The sequence below is a fragment of the Callithrix jacchus genome, chromosome 8, assembly GCF_049354715.1.
Source record: "Callithrix jacchus isolate 240 chromosome 8, calJac240_pri, whole genome shotgun sequence".
NCBI classification, from domain to species: Eukaryota; Metazoa; Chordata; class Mammalia; order Primates; family Cebidae; genus Callithrix; species Callithrix jacchus.
The window spans coordinates 123243096-123262197 of NC_133509.1; the positions used below are offsets into that span (position 1 = coordinate 123243096).

Genomic DNA, 19102 nt, shown 5'->3' on the forward strand with positions numbered 1-19102 from the left:
ACTTTTCTCCAGGACCCAGAGGACATGGATGCCAGATGAGTCCACCTCCTCTCCCTGCTCTTCCCACAGGGACAGAGCCTATCAGGTGCTGGTGACTTGGATCCTGACAGGAGGTCGCTCTGCGGAAGACTGGCAGGATCCCAGAGCAACAGACTGGGGATTGATACACCTTCTCCGCCAGATCCCTCCATCAGCAATTCCCTCCTACTACCGGGTACTTCGGAGGCGGGGCTGCAAAACGCACGTCCCCCGCGCCGTGACGTCACAATCGCGACGCCCTGTACCGGGCCCTTAGCAACCAACCTGGCGACGGTTTCTCGGCTGCTGCAGCTCCCGCCGGCTCCTCCTTTCCAGTCCTCCACTGCCAGGGCTGGGCGGGCAGGGGGAAGGACCAGAGGGAATCCTACGTGTCTCCACGGCGGCTGCAAGAGGACTAAGCATGGATGGCAGCCGGAGAGGTAAAGGGCAGCTGTCACGGGCGACCGCTGCCTCGCCCGTCGCTCCAGCCGGCGCTCCCAGCCTCGGGTCCGGGCAGCCGAGGCAAGGCCGTCCCTTGGGCGCTCCCTGTCCCGGCTGAGTCGCCAGGTTACCCCGAGCTTCCCGGGCCCACGCAAAGGAAAAGGGAGGGCCTGCTTGCGAGGCTCTCAGGGCCGTTTCTTTGCTCTGAATTAGTCTCCCTGACACCAGGCGGCCCTGTCTCCTGAAATCAGGGTCGTGCAGCCTTTAAATCCTCGGTAGCTCCCAGGCAGAGGAACCAGGTTTGGTCTTTGGAGTCAGACCTCCCCGGGCCCCAAATCAAACCCCTCTGCCCTCCATGGACATGTTCTCAGTTTTCTCGTCTCTTGAACGTGAGGGTCAAATACCCAGGCCATGGAGTTCTTGAGGATTAAATGCAGATAATAAAGAGAAGATCCGGGCACATTTTAAGTGCTTAGTAAATAGAAACCTCCCATTCAGTAACTAATTACGTTCCCCAAAGCTATTGACTAACCGTGGGCTTCTGTAACTTTATGTGAATAGGAATCCCCTCAGAATCATGTTAAAATGCAGATTATTATTCAATAGGTCCCTTGGGGGTGGCTGAGATTTTTGCATTTATAATAAATTTCCAGGTAATGCAGTATTGCTGGTCAGCGGAATGCAGTTTAGCAGCAATCCGTAATCACCATATACTCCTGTTCTCCACTGATTTCTTGAGTCAGGTGGACATCATGGGATGGGATTGGGGACGGGGAAATATAACCTTAAACCTCTACAAATCGGCCCAAACAAAATAATTGGCATTTTCACACCTTCTGAACCAGTAGCATTCTTTCCTAGTCAAATAAGGCAATCTTTAGGCTCCCCACACCTCCCAATTCAGTGTCCCTGTCTATTTAAAAGACTGCCTTAAAACCAAGCTGCTAGGTGATTTCTTCAAGAAATGAATCTGCCTTTATTATGTAGTCGTTGATCGAAATAAGGGCTGCTCTGAATGTAGAAGAATACTATTCATTGATCAGCAAACTGTATATTCTGACACTTTACCAACCTAGGTTTCAGAAAAAGCAGATCAAAACGCTTGATGATGATCTTAAGGAATTTTGCACATAAACCAACATTAAACCCTTGCTACGTGCAAGGACCTATTTCCCAATTCTCTCAATATACAAAAATAGCTTGTTAGATAGGCATTAGCCTTATGTCATAGTGAAGAAACTGAAGCAAAAGATCACAAATAACTTGCCAAGGTCACAGTAAAAGGCAGAACAGGCTTTGAATCTAGGCGAAGACTATAAAATCTGAAGCCAGTGCTTTTATTTACTAGCCCATGGTAGGGGTGTGACAGGGGGAGAGGATATATGTAACATTTACAGTATAATAGATTCAGTAAGTTGTCAGTATTTGTTTATTGAATTATTTTAAAAATTGGGTTCATGCCAAATGCAAAAACATTGATATCTTTACAACTTGCACATTTAATTAGCTTCATTTTTAGGATATAACATAATATGAAATATTGTTATTGGTTTTGAATTTTTAAAATCAATCAGCAAATAACTGTGGCAGTCAGCTTTCATATACTGTAAATTATTATTAATAGGAATCTGTAAATAATTTTAGCCAAAGCTAAAGTACTTAATTTTAATTGAAAATAAGTTTCTTAGATTTCATTAGGAGGTGACTTTTAGTTATTTCAGAGCATAAAATATTAAAACATCTAAAGAAAATTATCTTTTGTCATGTTCCTACTGTAATCACGTTTTAGACATTGTTTTGTAAGGCAAACCTTCTGAATGGTGGTATAATAGAGCACCAGACTGAAAAATGGTTAGTCTTGTTTGTAATCTTTGTTTACTATTAACTAACTTGGTAATCTTCAGCAAGTCACTCTATATCCCTAGGCCTCAGTTATTTATAAAATGGTGGCTTGGACTAGGTAATATATAAGACATTGTTTCCAACTCCCCATGGGGAAGGTGAAGAAAAGATTGAGAATAACAAACTGCCATTCATTCTAATATCAATGACCTTTGGGGAGGAGAGGAGGCAACCTATTAGTATAAATAACTGGAAGTAACTTGAAAAAAAATTTTTGCCCAGCACTCTGGGAGGCTGAAGCAGGTGGATCACTTGAGGTCAGGAGTTTGAGACCAACCTGGGCAACATGGTTAAACCCTGTCTCCGCCAAAAAAAAAAAAAAACAAAAATTAGTGTGCACCTGTAGTCCCAGCTACTCGGGAGGCAAAAGCAGGAGAATCACTTGAACCTGGGAGGTTGCAGTGAGCCGAGAGCATGCCACTGTATTTCAGCCTGTGCAACAGAGCAAGAATCCATCTCAAAAAATATGTATATTTTCATCTATTGGTCCCATAGATAAATTTTTAAATGGTAGATTCCCAAAAGTTTGGTTTTCCAGAGAAACCCTGCCACAAGAAACACCTTCATCTTTCTTCACTGGACTTTCTTCTCGCTATTTTAATCAAACTGTGTAGGAAACTGGGCTGCTCTCATATACTAATGAATCTCACTACTAAGACCTTCAATCTCACTGATAGGATTTTAGTCTTAACAGAGAATGATGTTCTTTTCCTTGGCATTTGGTTTGAGGCTACTTCTCCATGCCCCTTTGGATCATTCAGGGTCCAATCAGGAGATAGAAATGATACAGTGATTTATACAAGGAAAAGTTAAAGAATTGTTATATGTTCATAAAAGAGTAACTATAAGATATAAGAGGCTGGGCGTGTCAGCTTATGCCTGTAATCTCAGCATTTTGGGAGGCTGAGGTAGGAGCATCACTTGAGGCCAGGAGTTTATAACCAGCCTGAGTAACGTAGCAGGACCCTGTCTCTAGTATTTTAAAAAATTAATTAGTGAATTAACTAAAATAAAACGATATAAGAAAACTATATTTGGTACCGAGAATTAAGGGAAAGTACTCCAGGAAGGACATTTTGAAAGAGACCTCATTAGAGAAGGCATGATTGTGCACGTGCCCAAAGCTTCATCACTGATTAGTGACACGAGCAGCTTCACATTCCATGAGAAATAAACTTGAATAAATTGCTTAGCCAAGTCACCAAACACCAAGTGAACAACAATAAAAACAAGCTCAGGAGAGGATTCTGTATCTAGAGTTGATACAATGTATTACCTAAAATAACTTTTCAACAAAGAGAAATTGCAAGTCGTGCAAAGAAAAAAAAAAAAGCAGGAAAATGTTACCTATACACAGGACACAAAGCAGGAACAAGAGAAACTGTGAGAGGATAGATGAATTAAATTGTCTATTTCTCCCTTCAGTTCTGTCAGGGTTTTTGTTTTATTTTGGTGTTTGGTTTGTTTTGAGACAAAGGTCTCATTTAGTTACCCAGGCTGGAGTGCAGTGCAATCTCCTGGGCCCAATCATCCTCCCAACTCAGCCTCCTGTGTAGCTGGGACTACAGGTGCGCACCACCATGCCCAGCTAATTTTTGTATTTTTTTTGTAGTTAGAGTTTTGCCGTGTTGTCCAGGCTGGTCTCTAATTCCTGGGCTTTAGTGATCCGCCTGCCTCAGTTTCCCAAAGTGCTGGGATTACTAAAGCACATCAAGCCATTGTGCCCAGCCCTAATTCTCTCACTTTTAATATCACATTTATCTATTGGAATATTAGAAACCAATGAGTATATGCCTTGGTGTACATCTAATATCTGATGGTAAATAGACAAGGGGACATCTAAATTCCATGTTTGTTCTTACCACCATCTTATGCTAAAGAGAAGCTAGATTGATTCCTGGGGCCAAATCTTAACTCTCTTGTTCACAGCCATCACCTACAGATGGGTGGGGAAGCATTTCTATTCCAGGCAGTGTCACCAGGTTCCAACCTTTTTTCATTTTCTTTTCATCCTCTCCAGCTTCTCTGGGTATATCTGTTTTTCCTCTTTCTGTGACCTATGGTGAAACATACATACAACAGAATCGAATTTGGAGTGAATATACTACACACAGTTGAGATATCATCTAGTGTGTTTCACATGATTTAGTAGCTTAGAGCATGCTTCAAGTACTGAGCAGTTTATGTGGGTCAAGATAGTGTAATCGTAAGACCCAGAAACCAGACTGCTTGGGTGCAGATCCCAAATCTGTCAGATTCTTGTGTAATCTTGGGCAAATTACAAGTTTAACCTCTGTGCTTTGATTACCCTCATCTATAAAGTAGGGAGAATTGTAGTATTGTTGTAAGGATTACATGAATTTATACCAGCAAAGTGCTTGGAACACTGCCTGGCACAGTTACAGTTCAACAAATTAGCATTTTGTCTATAAATGAAGAAATCCAACTCATACTGGTTTAAGCTAAACTGGGATTTTTTATTTTTTATTTATTATTTCTTATTTTTTGGCCAGTGCAAAGAAAAGTCTAGGGAAGGTATTTTCCAACATTGTTGGCTTTGGGTACTCAAATGATGTCACCAAGGAATTCCTTTCTATCTTGGTTCCCCTTGACTGTGTAGGCTTCATTCTCAGACAGGTTCCTTTATATGGTGCCACCAGCAAGCTTGACAAACCCAGATCCTTCACTGGGTTTAGCAAGCTCAGTGAAATGAAAGTACCTTTCCTAATAGTTCCAGTCAAAGGCCCAGGATGTGTATCTCTCATGGCAGGACTTGGATAATATAGCATTGCTGACGCTGTCAACACAGCTGTCCAGATTGAGGTTTTATGCCTAACCCTGAAAGTGGGGTCAGCTCTATTTGAACCACCTGGGCGTAGAGTAAGGGAACAGCAGTTACCCAAAGAAAAGTTGAGGTTTATTTCCAGGTGAAGAGGCATTGAATTCCAGACAAGAAAAAAGTCACAGTTCTTTCTATCTGGAGAAATTAGGTTTCCTGAGAGTTTTTCTTATGTTTATTCTTTCTTATGTTTAGATGTTACCCTCCTTTCTTGGTAAAAGCTGTACTCATTTCATGACTATCTTTATTCCCAGCTCAGATGGCATCACCTTGACTTGTATTGTCCTAAATATTTTTTTTTCCTTTTTGCTCTCTGACCTGTGACATAGAACTTATTAGATATTCTGACCTCAGTTTGTTTTTCTGTTTTAATCTATTCTGATAAGGTCTGTTCTCTTGTCCTAGATTTTAGTTCTCCTATCTCAATACCTATTTTTCTGTATTTAATTTAGTCATCCATGTATCTTCTAGACTTTGTATGTGTCCTTTCTGTTACAGCTTTTAACAGCCCACCTGATAGCAAACTAGCCATCTTACCCTCTTAAAACATCTCTGTTTGGGGGATATAGCATTTATATTTTGCATATTAAATTACATTTAGTACTGTAACTCAGATTTCCTGTTATGGAGATTACCACTAAAAGCACAGTTGCGTTTTGGGGAGAGAGATCATTTTGTGATAAATTTATTATTTTAAAAAAATTGAATGTTGTTGTTTTTGTAAAAGTTGTGTTTCATTTATCCTAATTTATGATTTTTTTATTGTTGTTAAAAGTCAGAGCAACATCTGTCCTTCCCACATATGGTCCACCATGCCTATTTAAAGGACACTTGAGCACCAAAAGTAATGGTAAGTGAGGTACTTAAAATGGTAGCTTTGTTAAAAGATTGTCTGAATGTTTCCTTTGCTTGAAAATTATATGACATGATGGAAACATGATTTCATTTGACAAATATTTGAACTTCATATTATTAATTTTAATGAAATATAGGAGTTCTTGAGAATAGAGAATTTTGGAGTCTATGATTTCAAACTACTATTGTGCCCTGGATGTGGACTTAGCTGTCTCATGCTTCCAGCTGCTGCAGCAATCCAGCTCTACTTTTGCCAGGAAACTATCCTGATTTAAGGCATGCTTGCCTTGTTAAAATGGTCAGTAGCAGGTATTAAAGACACAAGCACTGTAAAGGAAAAGCTGTGCAGAGAAAAAGAACACTTGAATAATACATTTCATATTATAGGAGCAAAGGCCTATGGGCCTCTTTATCCAGCTAGATTTCTAGGTGCCGTGATATTTTTGTATTTTAAAGCTTTCAAGATAAAATTTTAAGGTGGGTTTTAAAATAAGTTTTTGGTAATTATGGCTTAGAAGTATAAGTCTATGTCTTTAGGCAAAATAATTGAAAGCCTTGTTTTTCTTATTTACATGAAAAATCTTTGATACTGTTAACTTCCAAATGTGGTGGAATGATCTCATTTTCAGATGCCTCATTTATTTCTTTGTATTACAATGTGATACATACATATATATGTGCATAATCATAAACTTTAAAAAATAAATTTTAAATAAAAAGTTGAAACTAGATTTAAAATATACATACATAGAAATCAGGATAAAGAACAATATGTAAAGTTTGCTAACTTTTTTTAAAGAATGTATGTATAGAGCTGGTATAGGTATGGTGGTTGTTAAGTATGAGGCTGCTTCTGTGGGTCACATGGAAGCTGCATCCTTTATCAACAGTGTAACCTTGAAGATGTAACCCATCTCTGTGACTCTGTTTTCACTTCTATTAAATGATAATAATAATGACTAGATAAGTTTATACATATAAAGAGTTTAGAACAACACGTGGTAAATGGCATCCATTCAGTAAATGTTTTTAGTAGTAGCATAAGCTCATAATTATTGCATAGGCTTATATTATGCAGAGTTTCCCTGGAAGTATGCATTTAAATAGTAACAGTGTATTTCTGGGAAGGGAGACTAAAGGTCAGGGTAGAGAAGTCACTTATTTTTCAATCTCCATATGCCATTTTAGCTGTTGAATTTTTTTAGCCACATTGCATGTATTACTTCTCCAAAACTGTTTTTTATGTTTAAAAAAGTTTTGCCTACGTTTTCATTTTATATTTGTGTGTAAGTGCTTAACTATTTATAAGATTTCTCTTAAACAGTTTGAATGAGGATCAGGGAGTTTAATGTTACGGAATTTCTATGCGATTACACTTGTTATAAGATGGTTTTAGTACTTCAAAAATAATGTAATAAACTGATATGTAGATCCTGTTTTCAGGTTTAAGTTAGAAATTTGCTTATCAGAATGGAATTTTTGTATATAGGTTTTGAGATTTGGTATTCATTGAATTTCTGAAGCTCTATGGATTCTTTAACAGTGGTAACTAATTAAGCAAGCAGCTAAACACCCTTAGTTACAAGATTGAGAGCTGTCAGAAAGAAATCATTTCATAAATATAATAATAGATTGTATTCTAGAATTTCTTCCCCAAACTCTCGGGCTTGTAAAATTGTATTCTCAGGAAGGTTTGAACCCAAATGGTTAATAGCACATCAGCATTATCAGTGCAAGATTAAAGCTTCACATTACAATATCATATCAATATCTCTGGTTGAATTTCAGAACATTTTATAAGAATGAGTTAATCAGCAACTTGTTTATCTCATGATTTTTATATTAGTTATATATATATATAATAATTATGTTTTAATTTTTAGCTTTTTGCACTGATTCCTCTTCTCTCAGACTAAGCACTCTCCAGCTGGTCAAGAATCACATGGCTGTTCACTATAATAAAATCCTTTCAGCCAAAGGTAAAAATGTGCAAATGTGAACTCTCTGTACTCAATGTAAACCTCCAGCTTCACTTCTCATTAAAATACATCTATAGCAAAAATGAATACATTATATATGTAAGAGGATTTGTATTTGTTTGATTTAATGTGATCACAAACTATTGACTATACTTAGTAAATTCATACCCATTTTTTAACTATATTTGAAATCTATATAAGGCCTATTTTATTTCATTTTATCTCTGTTGCTAATAATATTTTGTTAGATATTGCCCCTCCCTTTTTTTTTTAACAGAGTCCTGACCTGTTGCCCAGGCTAGAGTGCAGCAGTGTGATCTTGGCTCATTGCAACTTATGCCTCCCAGGTTCAAGCTGTTCTCCCACCTCTGCCTCCCAAGTAACTGGATGCTTAGCTAATTTTTTGTATTTTTAGTAGAGACAGGGTTTCACCATGCTAGCCAGGCTGGAATTGAACTCCTGACCTCATGGTCCACTCATCTCAGCCTCCCAAAGTGCTGGGATTATAGGCATGAGCCACTGTAAAAGCTAGGTATTACTTTTAATATAAAAATTTATAGTCTGCTTTTTTTGTTTAAACAGTCTGCCTTTTTTGTTTAAAATCTATGGAAGTTGCACAAAGAAGATGCTGTTTTTCTGTTTAATTTCTCCTTCTTTTGCCAGCTTTATTGGGATAAAACTTACATTATAAAATGCATTGATTATAATGTATTTTATAATGTAAGTTTTATCTCAATAAAGCTGACAAAATATTTTATAAATATTTTTTTAAAATATAAAAGTATTTCTAATTTATAAAAATACTACTACAGTTATGCTGTAAAACAGGAATCAGCTAACTACATCTTGCAGGCCAAACCCTCCCACCACCTGTTTGTGTACAGCCCACGAACTAAGAATAGTGTTCATATTTTTAAAGGGTAGCAAAAAATTGAAAAAACAATATTTTGCGACATGAAATTCAAGTTTAGTTATCCATAGTCAAACATAATCATGTTCATGTTGTCTGTGGCAGCTTTTACACTAAAAAGCAGAGTTGACCAGTTGGGACAGACTATATCACCCTGCAAAGCCTGAAGCATTTACTTCTTGGCTCTTTGTAGAAAAAATTTGCCAGCCTTTGATATAGAAAAAGTCCATTACCTCAGAGACTTCCCCCTCGTCCTTTGTAGTCAGTCCCTTCCTGACAAATCCCTGGCAACCACTGATCTTCTCTCTCTTACTATATTTTTACCTTTTCTGTAAGTCCATAGAAATGGAATCATGCATTGTTTTAGGTCTGGCTTTTTTCAGTTAGCTTAACAATCTTAAGACTTATTTATGCTGTTCTATGTACCACCATTTATCCTTTTGTATTGTTAAGGAGTATTTCATTTCATGAATAAACCACAATTTGTTTATGATTCACCAGTCGTTAAACATCTGGATTGTTTTGGCTACTTCAAAAGGCGTAAAGCCACTGTAAACATTCACATACAATTTTGGAAGGTGTTTACATTTCACTTGGGCAAATGTATGTGTCAGGTAGAACTATGAGGTAATATATTAAGTATAAGTGTGATTTTATAAGAAACTACAGTTTTCCAGAGTGAATGTTTCATTTTACATTTCCATTACTTCTGCACCCTTACCAACCCTTTGTGTTGACAGTCCTTTTTTTAACCATTCTAGTGAATATGAAATAGTACAACTTCATAGTTTTATTTCCCTGATTTCTAATGATGTTAACTTTTTATTTTCCATCTGTATATCTTCTTTGGTGAAATGCCTATTGAAATCTTTTACCCATTATTATAAATGGGTTGTCTCTTTAGTATTAAGTTGTGAGAGTTTCTTTATATGTAGGTTCTATATCAGATATATTTTTTCCCAATCTGTATTTGGTGTTTTCATTTTCTTTGTAAAAATTTTATTCTGGAAGAATTTTTAGACTTACATAAACATTTAAAAATGATATAGTACAGAAATAAAAAGAAAACAAACAAAAACAACAACAAAGGTAAACAAAAAAAAATGATATAGGCCAGGCGTGGTGGCTCACGCCTGTAATCCAGCACTTTGGAAGGCCAAGGTGGGGAATCACTAGGTCAGAAGTTTGAGACCAGCCTGGCCAACATGGTGAAACCCCATCTCTACTAAACATACAAAAAATTAGCTGGATGTAATGGTGGGCACCTGTAATCCCAACTACTCAGGAGACTGAGGCAGGAGAATCGCTTGAACCCAGGAGGCAGAGGCTGCATTGAGCCGAGATTGCACCACTGCTCCCTGGCCTGGGTGAGGGAGTAAGACTCTGTCTCAAAAAAAAAGTAAAAAATAAATAATAAACAAAACATAAAAATCAAAATGGTATAGAGAGGCCAGATGTGGTGGCTCATACTTGTAATCCCAGCACTTTGGGAGGCTGAGATGGGTGGATTATGAGGTCAGGAGATCGAGACCATTCTGGCCTACATAGCGAAACACCCTGTCTCTACTAAAAATACAAAAAATTACCCAGGCATGGTGGTGTGTGCCTGTAGTTCCAGCTATCCGGAGGCTGAGGCTGGGGAGTCACTTAAACCAAGGAGGTGGAGGTTGCCGTGAGCCAAGATTGTGCCACTGCACTCAAGCCTGGCAACAGAACAAGACTCTATCTCCAAAAAAAAATTGGTATAGACAGTTATCATATATGCTTTACCCTGCTTCCGCTAATGTTAAAAATCTTAAAAATCACTAGTATAGCTATAAAAACCAGGAAATCAATATTGATGCAATCCCATTAACTACAGACCTTATTTGAATTTCACCAATTTTTTACTGTCTTTTAAATTTTTATGATTTTCTCATTTGAAGAGCTGAAGTTATAAAATTTTAGTTTATATACTATGATGTTGATATTACTAAATGGCTGGAAAAAAAAGAAATATTTTGTGATGTGAAAATCATGTAATAATTTAGTTTTTTATAGTTGTTTTTATAGCCTTTTCAAGAAATCTTTGCCTAACCTTAGGTCACTAAGATTTTCTTAATATGTTTTCTTTTAAAAGTTTTATAGTTTTAACCCTTACATTTAAGTTTGCAATCCATTTTGAGTTAATTTTTTTTACGTGGTGTGATATAAGGGTTTTGGGGTTTTTGTTTGTTTTGTTTTTTGCCTCTTCATATCCAAATTTCCCAGTACCATTTGTTAAAGAGGTTATGTTTTCTCTATTTAATTGTTTAGTACTTTTTGAAAGTCAGTTGACCATATATGTGGGTCTGTTTCTGGACTTAACTCTTTGGTTCTGTTGATCTATATGTCTGTCTTTAAGCCCATACCACACTGCTTTAATTATTGTAGAATTACACCGCAAAGTCTTGAAATCAAGTAGTGTAAGGCTTCCATTTTGCTTTTTTCCCTAAGCTTGTTTTGAGACTACATCATAAGAATGTTAAGTCTGTTACATTTTGAATAGTTTATATTGCTGTATTTTCAAGTTCACTAATACTTTCTTCTGCAGTATTGAATGAGTTATTAATCTCAACAGTGTATTTTTAATCAGGGATATTGTATTTTCCATCGCTAGAAGTACAATAAAACAAATGTAAGGTCTGAAACGTTTTGTGATTTCCACATTTGGTATTTGTCATTTATAAATATTGAGAATATTATTAAACTACTAACTTTTCTCTTTCAGCTGCAATAGACTGCTCAGTTCCAATAAGCATGAGTACCAGTGTAAAGTGTAAGTAATTTTTTTACATTATTGCCTTTTTTAAAAAAATTAGGGTAAAATATATCTAACATAAAATTTACCATCTTAACCATTTTTAAGTTTCCAGTTCAATATTAAGTACATTAATATTGTGGTACAGTGATAACCACTGTCTCCAGAACTCTCTTTATCCTGCAAAACTGAAAATCCTGTGCCATATAAACAATAATTTCCTTCCATAGGCCCTGGAAACCAACTTCTGTCTCTGTGAATTTGACTACTGTCATCATTGTACTTACTATCTCTATGAATCTATTTCAGGTACCTTATATACATGGAATCATATAGTATTTGTTATTTTGTGACTGGCTTATTTCACCTAGCATAATGTCCTCAAGGTTCATCCACATTGTAATAAGTCAGAATCTCCATTTATAAGGCTGAATAATATTCAGTTGAATGTATATAACGCATTTATGCATTCATCAGTTTATGGTTACTTGGGTTGCATTCGCCTTTTGGCTGCTGTGAATAAATAATACTGCTATGGACATGAGTATGCAAAATCTCTTCAAGACCTTCCTTTTAAAGATTTTGGGCATATATCCAGAAGTCTAGTCTTGTCTTGTCCTGCCCTGCCCTGTATTTTTTTGAGATGGAGTTTTGCTATCGTTGCCCGTGCTGGAGTGCAATGGTGCAATCTCGGCTCACTGCAACCTCTGCCTCCTGGGTTCAAGCAATTCTCCTGCCTCAGCCTCCTGAGTAGCTGGGATTACAGGCGCCCACCACCATGCTTAGCTAATTTTTGTATTTTTAGTAGAGACATGGTTTCACCATGTTGGCCAGGCTGGGCTTGAACTCCTGACCTCGTGACCCACCTGACTCATCCTCCCAAAGTGCTGGGATTACAGGTGTGAGCCACCATGCCAGAACCTTTTCTTTCTTTTTTTTTTTTTGAGATAGGGTCTCATTCTATCGTTCTGGCTAAAGTGCAGTGGAGCAATCTCACCTCACTGCAACCTTTGCCTCCTGGGCTCAAGCAATCATCCCACCTCAGCCTCCTAACAGCCTGCCAAATAGATGGGACTACAAGTGCATGCCACCACACCCAGCTAATTTTGTCACAGCCTGTGATTGTCTTTTTATGTAGAGACAGAGTTTGACCATGTTGTCCAGGCTTGTCTCAAACTTCTGAGCTCAAGTAATCCATTGCCTCAGTTCCCCAAAGTGCTGGGATTACAAATGTGAGCCTCTGCGCTCAGCAACCATGTTGTTTTCTATAGCAGGTGTACCATTTTACATTATGACCAATGATGCTCAGGTATTCAAATTTCTTCACATGCTCCCCAACACTTCCTTTTTTTTTTTTTTAATAGTAGCCATGCTAAAAGATGTTGATACATTGTCTTTTGAGAAAGCATTTCTAACTTAAAAATTACCCCAGAATACCCAGGCACAGAGGCTCACATGTGTAATCCCAGCACTTTGGGAGACAGAGGCAGGTGGATCACTTGAGCCCAGGAATTGAGAGTAGTCTAAGCAATATGGTGAAACCCTATCTCTTCAAAAAATACAAAAATTAGCTGGATGTGGTGGCATGCAACTCTGGTCCCAGCTACTGAGGAGGCTGAGGTGGAAGGATTACTTTGAGCCAGGGAGGTCATGCCACTGCACTCCAGCCTAGGTGACAGAGTGAGAACCTGTCTCAAAAAAAAAAAAAAAAGTAAAATCCATAATATTGATGTAGGATATATACAATCCTTATATATTTACCCTTTGACCAAGTATCTTCGTTTTTAGAAATATTTACTAAGCAAATCATCAGACCAAAAATTTGAAAACCATATGTAAAAATTTCTGAAGAGTACCATTTGAAGCCTTTGTTTGATTTTGATTAAGAAATGTGTATTTTAAAAATGGGCCAAAAACATATGATTATCTTATTAATCATATAAAAATCAGTGGTATACATTTTAATTTCAATGTTTTTCTAAGTTTCTAAGTTTTCTAAGTTAATATTTGAATTTATGTAGAGTTTGAGGGGATTTCTACATTAAAAAGTAAATATCAACCCAAGGTTAGTTCATGCTAAATGATAAATGAATAAAAGTATAGATAGGGAAATACCTTTTGGGTGCAATCTAGTAAAGATCACAAACAGCAGAATTGGTTAACTCATCTCTTCTTGTATATCTTCTTAGTTGAAGAGATAGAATGTAGAAAAGACAGTAACTACCAGCTACAGTTCATAGCTACAAACAAATGTGTTTTTCAGGCCTTGTACTTGACACTTTGTATTCTCCCCCTTCTATTCTTTTTATGTTTGCAACAAACCTTCCTGTAGGTTGTTATATTTTTGAAGGAAAATTAGATTGGAATAAATTTAAAGGAGGAAAAAAGTCATGTTAGGCAAGAGTAGAGACTTCTTAGTACTTTTTTTTTTTTTTTGAGATGGAGTTTCGCTCTTGTTACCCAGGCTGGAGTGCGCTTTTGTTACCCAGGCTGGAGTGCAATGGCGCAATCTCTGCTCACCGCAACCTCCGCCTGCTGGGTTCAGGCAATTCTCCTGCCTCTCAGCCTCCTGAGTAGCTGGGATTACAGGCACGCGCCACCATGCCCAGCTAATTTTTTGCATTTTTAGTAGAGATGGGGTTTCATCATGTTGACCAGGATGGTCTCGATCTCTTGACCTTGTGATCCACCCGCCTCAGCCTCCCAAAGTGCTGGGATTACAGGCTTGAGCCACCGCACCCAGCCAGTACATATTTTTAAAGACGTTTGGTCACTACATACAAGTTATATGGGCAAGTCATTTTACCTCTAACCACCATTTTTTGTGAAATGGAAGGTAATTAGATGATTTCTAACGACCCTTCCAGATTTTTAATTTTGGTGCTTTATATTGTTTTCTTCTGTATCATATTAGTAACTTTTTTATAGCACAAAACTGCTTCAGCATTTATGTTTTAAATACCTGGACCATTTGAATTAAGATGATTTTATCTAATTGTTGTGAGAGCAAATAATCCTCTTTAACTGTGTGTCAACTTTAATTAGAAAAGCTTTGCAAAATTTTCATACTGGTAATAATCTTCTGAAAAAAGATATATACAATAAAATTATCCTCCCCCTTTAAAAAGAAAAATGCCTGAATATATATATTAATCCTTTTACTCAACCAACCTTTTGGGTTTAAAATCCAAATTTACCCTTCACATTCCCCTCCCAGACCTGGCACCATCACACATACCCAGCACCCCTACATATCTTCAGAATTGATACAGATGCACACCCCATTGAGCTGGTGGGCTCACACACACCACATCATAATTATCCACAATTACGATGGATAATTTCCCTATTTAAGCCAGAACGCAAAGTCTGGAAGAGGTGAGTACTTCTTCAAATGCATAGACAGCAATGCATGTCTACATGGAGCACATAAAAATACAGGAAACAGGACACTACCAAAGGAACACAATACATTTCTAATAATAAACCCCAAGATATAGAGATCTGTGAATTGCCTGATAAAAACTCAAAACAGTTGTTTTGAAGAAGTTTGGCAAGAGAACACAGATAGACAACTCAAAGAGATCAAGGAAACAATACATGAACAAAATGAGAAGTACAACAAAGAAAATTTTTAAAGAAGCAAATTCTAAAGCTGAAGGATACAATTAATAAAATGAAAAATACAGTAGAGGGTTTTAACTGAAGATTTAATAAGGTAGAATAATCGGGAAACTTTAAGACAGGTAATTGAAAATTATTCAGTCAGGAGAAAAACAGTTGAAAAAGAGTGAAAAAACAAAAAGCCTAGAGATCTAGGGTACATCATCAGCAAATCGTGCATACTATGGGAGTTTCAGAAGGGGAGACTGGCAGAAAGTTTGTTTAAAGAAATAATGACTGGGAAACTTCCCAAATCTAGGAAATGAAATAGATTAGATTCACAAAGTCCAAAGGATTCCAGATAAATTGAACATAAAGAGGTCTATTCCAAGACACATTGTAATTAAATTGTCAAAAATCAAAGACAAAGGGAGAATTTTGAACATAGCAAGAGAAAAGCAACTTATCACAAATGCGGAATCCTATGCAAAACCATCAGGGGTAATTTCTCACAGCAGTCTTGCAAGCCAAGAGAAGATGAGTTGAAATAGTCAAAATTCTGAAAGAAAAAGAAACTGCCAAGAATATTTTACTTAGGAAAACTACTTTTTTAAATGAAAAAGAGAAAGTCTTTCTCAAGCTAAAAAAACTGAGGGAGTTCATCACTACTAGATCTGACTTACAAGAATTGCCCCAAGGATTTCTTCAAGTTGAAACAAAAATGTATTGACCAGCAATATGAAAACGTAAGTCTTGCTGATAAATATATTAATATAACAATGTAATGGTGGTACATAAAATACTTTAAACTCTAATATATGCTGCTTTATTACATATTGAGATAATTTCTTTCCTTTAAAGGAGAACTTCATATGGCTTGGGTTCCCTTTACGATTTTCTACAGGGCCCACATATAGATGTGTAAAAGATAACATTTCTGTTTGTTAAAAAACCCTAATATAAAAATGAAAAGACAATGTTAAAAATAACGATAACCGCAAAAGTTTGTTAATGGATATACAATATAAAAAGAAGTGATCTCTCATTATAAGAATACAAAGTATTGGAAGAGGGAGTAAAAGTGTAGAGTTAGCCAGGCATGGTGGCTCACGCCTGTAATCCTAACACCTTGGGCAGATCACTTGAGCCTAGGAGTTCAAGACCATCCTGGGCAATGTGGCAAAACCCCATCTTTTCAAAAAATTTGCCTGGCATAGTGGCATGTGCTTATGGACCCAGCAACTCAGGAGGCTGAGGTGGAAAGATCACCTGAGCCCAGGGAGGTCAAGGCTGCAGTGAGCGATGATCACACCACTGCACTCCAGGCTGGGCAACAGCGTAAGACCCTGTCTCAAAAAAAAGTGTAGAGTTTTGTATGAAGTTGAAGTTAAGTTGTTATCACTTAAAAAATAGATGGTTACAACTACAAAATATTTTATGCAAACAGGATAACCACAAAGAAGAAAAAAACTTTTAATAGATACATATAAAAGAATCAAAGCTAATCACTCCCCCAAAAAAGCATAAAATAACAAAGAGAAGAGTAGAACAACAAAACAATTGCAAAACAGAATCAGTTAACAAAGTGGCAGTAGTAAGTTCTCACTTACCAAAAATTTTCTTTAAATGTAAATAGTTTAAATTCCCAATCAAAGGCATAGAGTGGCTCAATGAATAAAATTTAAAAGTCCAGTGTTATGCTGTTTATGAGTCTCACTTTTTTTTTTAATTGCATTTTAGGTTTTGGGGTACATGTGAAGAACATGCAAGATTGTTGCATAGGTACACACATAGCAGTGTGATTTGCTGCCTTCCTCCCCATCACCTATATCTGGCATTTCTCCTCATGCTATCTCTCCTAAACTCCCTACCCCCACTGTCCCTCCCCTATTTCCCCTAACAGATTCCAGTGTGTGATGCTCCCCTCCCTGTGTCCATGTGTTCTCACTGTTCAATACCCACCTATGAGTGAGAACATGCAGTGTTTGATTTTCTGTTCTTGTGTCAGTTTGCTGAGAATGATGGTTTCCAGGTTCATCCATGTCCCTACAAAGGACACAAACTCATCGTTTTTGATGGCTGCATAGTATTCCATGGTGTATATGTGCCACATTTTCCCTGTCCAGTCTATCATCAATGGGCATTTGGGTTGGTTCAAAGTCTTTGCTATTGTAAATAGTGCTGCATTGAACATTTGTGTGCATGTGTCCTTATAGTAGAACAATTTATAATCCTTTGGATATATACCCAGTAATGGGATTGCTGGGTCAAATGGAATTTCTATTTCTAGGTCCTTGAGGAATCGCCACACTGTCCTCCACAATGGTTGAACTAATTTACACTCCCACCAGCAGTGTAAAAGTGTTCCTATTTCTCCACATCCTCTCCAGCATCTGTTGTCTCCAGATTTTTTAATGATCGCCATTCTGATATGCGACGGTATCTCAATGTAGTTTTGATTTGCATTTCTCTAATGACCAGTGATGATGAGCATTTTTTCATGTTTTTTGGCCTCATATATGTCTTCTTTTGTAAAGTGTCTGTTCATATCTTTCGCCCACTTTTGAATGGGCTTGTTTTTTTCTTGTAAATCTGTTTTAGTTCTTTGTAGAATCTGGATATTAGCTCTTTGTCAGACGGGTAGATTGCAAAAATTTTTCCCCATTCTGTTGGTTGCTGATTCACTCTAGTGACTATTTTGTCGTGCAGAAGCTGTGGAATTTGATTAGGTCCCATTTGTCTATTTTGGCTTTTGTTGCCAGTGCTTTTGGTGTTTTGGTCATGAAGTCCTTGCCTACTCCTATGTCCTGAATGGTTTTGCCTAGATTTTCTCCTACGGTTTTTATGGTGTTAGGTCTTATGTTTAAGTCTTTAATCCATCTGGAGTTAATTTTAGTGTAAGGTGTCCAGTTTCTGCTTTCTGCACATGGCTAGCCAGTTTTCCCAACACCATTTATTAACAGGGAATCCTTTCCCCATTGCTTGTTTTTGTCAGGTTTGTCAAAGATCAGATGGTTGTAGATGTGTGGTGTTGCCTCCAAGGGCTCTGTTCTGTTCCATTTGTCTATATCTCTGTTTTGGTACCAGGACCATACTGTTTTGATTACTGTAGCCTTGTAGTATAGTTTGATGTCAAGCAGTATGATGCCTCCAGCTTTGTTCTTTTTGCTTAGAATTGACTTGGTTATGCAGGCTCTCTTTTAGTTCCATATGAAGTTTAAGGTGGTTTTTTCCAGTTTCATGAAGAAGGTCATTGGTAGCTTAATGGGGATAGCATTGAATCTGTAAATTACATTGGGCAGTATGGCCATTTTCATGATATTGATTATTCCTAACCATGAGCATGGAATGTTTCTCCATCTGTTTGTGTCCTCTCTTATTTCGTTGAGCAGTGGTTTGTAGTTCTCCTTGAAGAGGTCCTTTACATTCTTTGTTAGTTGTATTCCTAGGTATTTTATTCTCTTTGTAGCAATTGTGAATGGCAGATTGTTCTTGATTTGGCTCTCTTTAAGTCTGTTATTGCTGTATAGGAATGCTTGTGATTTTTGCACATTGATTTTGTATCCTGAGACTTTGCTGAAGTTGCTTATCAGTTTCAGGAGATTTTGGGCTGAGAGAGTCTCATTCTTATAGAATGAGGGCACATATATGCTGAAAGTGAAGAGATGGTAAAGGAGATTCCATGCAGATGATAATCAAAAGAAATCAGGTGTTGCTATTCTTAAACAACAAATTTAAATGATCTGTAGAGACAATGGATGTTATATAATTTTTAA

The 19102-nt window shown here is 37.2% G+C and overlaps 1 protein-coding gene across 4 annotated transcripts in view; it reads left to right on the plus strand.

Moving 5' to 3' along the window:
• The first annotated feature begins 308 nt into the window (after positions 1 to 308).
• SPATA7 (spermatogenesis associated 7) overlaps positions 309 to 19102 on the plus strand; it is a 56145-nt gene continuing 37351 nt past the window's right edge. For 2 of the 4 annotated variants that reach the window (XM_035261230.3, XM_002754177.4), the window contains exons 1-4: positions 309 to 458; positions 5976 to 6050; positions 7939 to 8034; positions 11694 to 11741. In XM_035261230.3, the coding sequence (XP_035117121.1) occupies positions 440 to 458; positions 5976 to 6050; positions 7939 to 8034; positions 11694 to 11741 (238 nt within the window). In that variant the 5' untranslated portion in view covers positions 309 to 439. The remainder of the gene's footprint in view (positions 459 to 5975; positions 6051 to 7938; positions 8035 to 11693; positions 11742 to 19102) is intronic. The other 2 variants (XM_035261231.3, XM_002754178.5) reach the window with 1 other exon arrangement.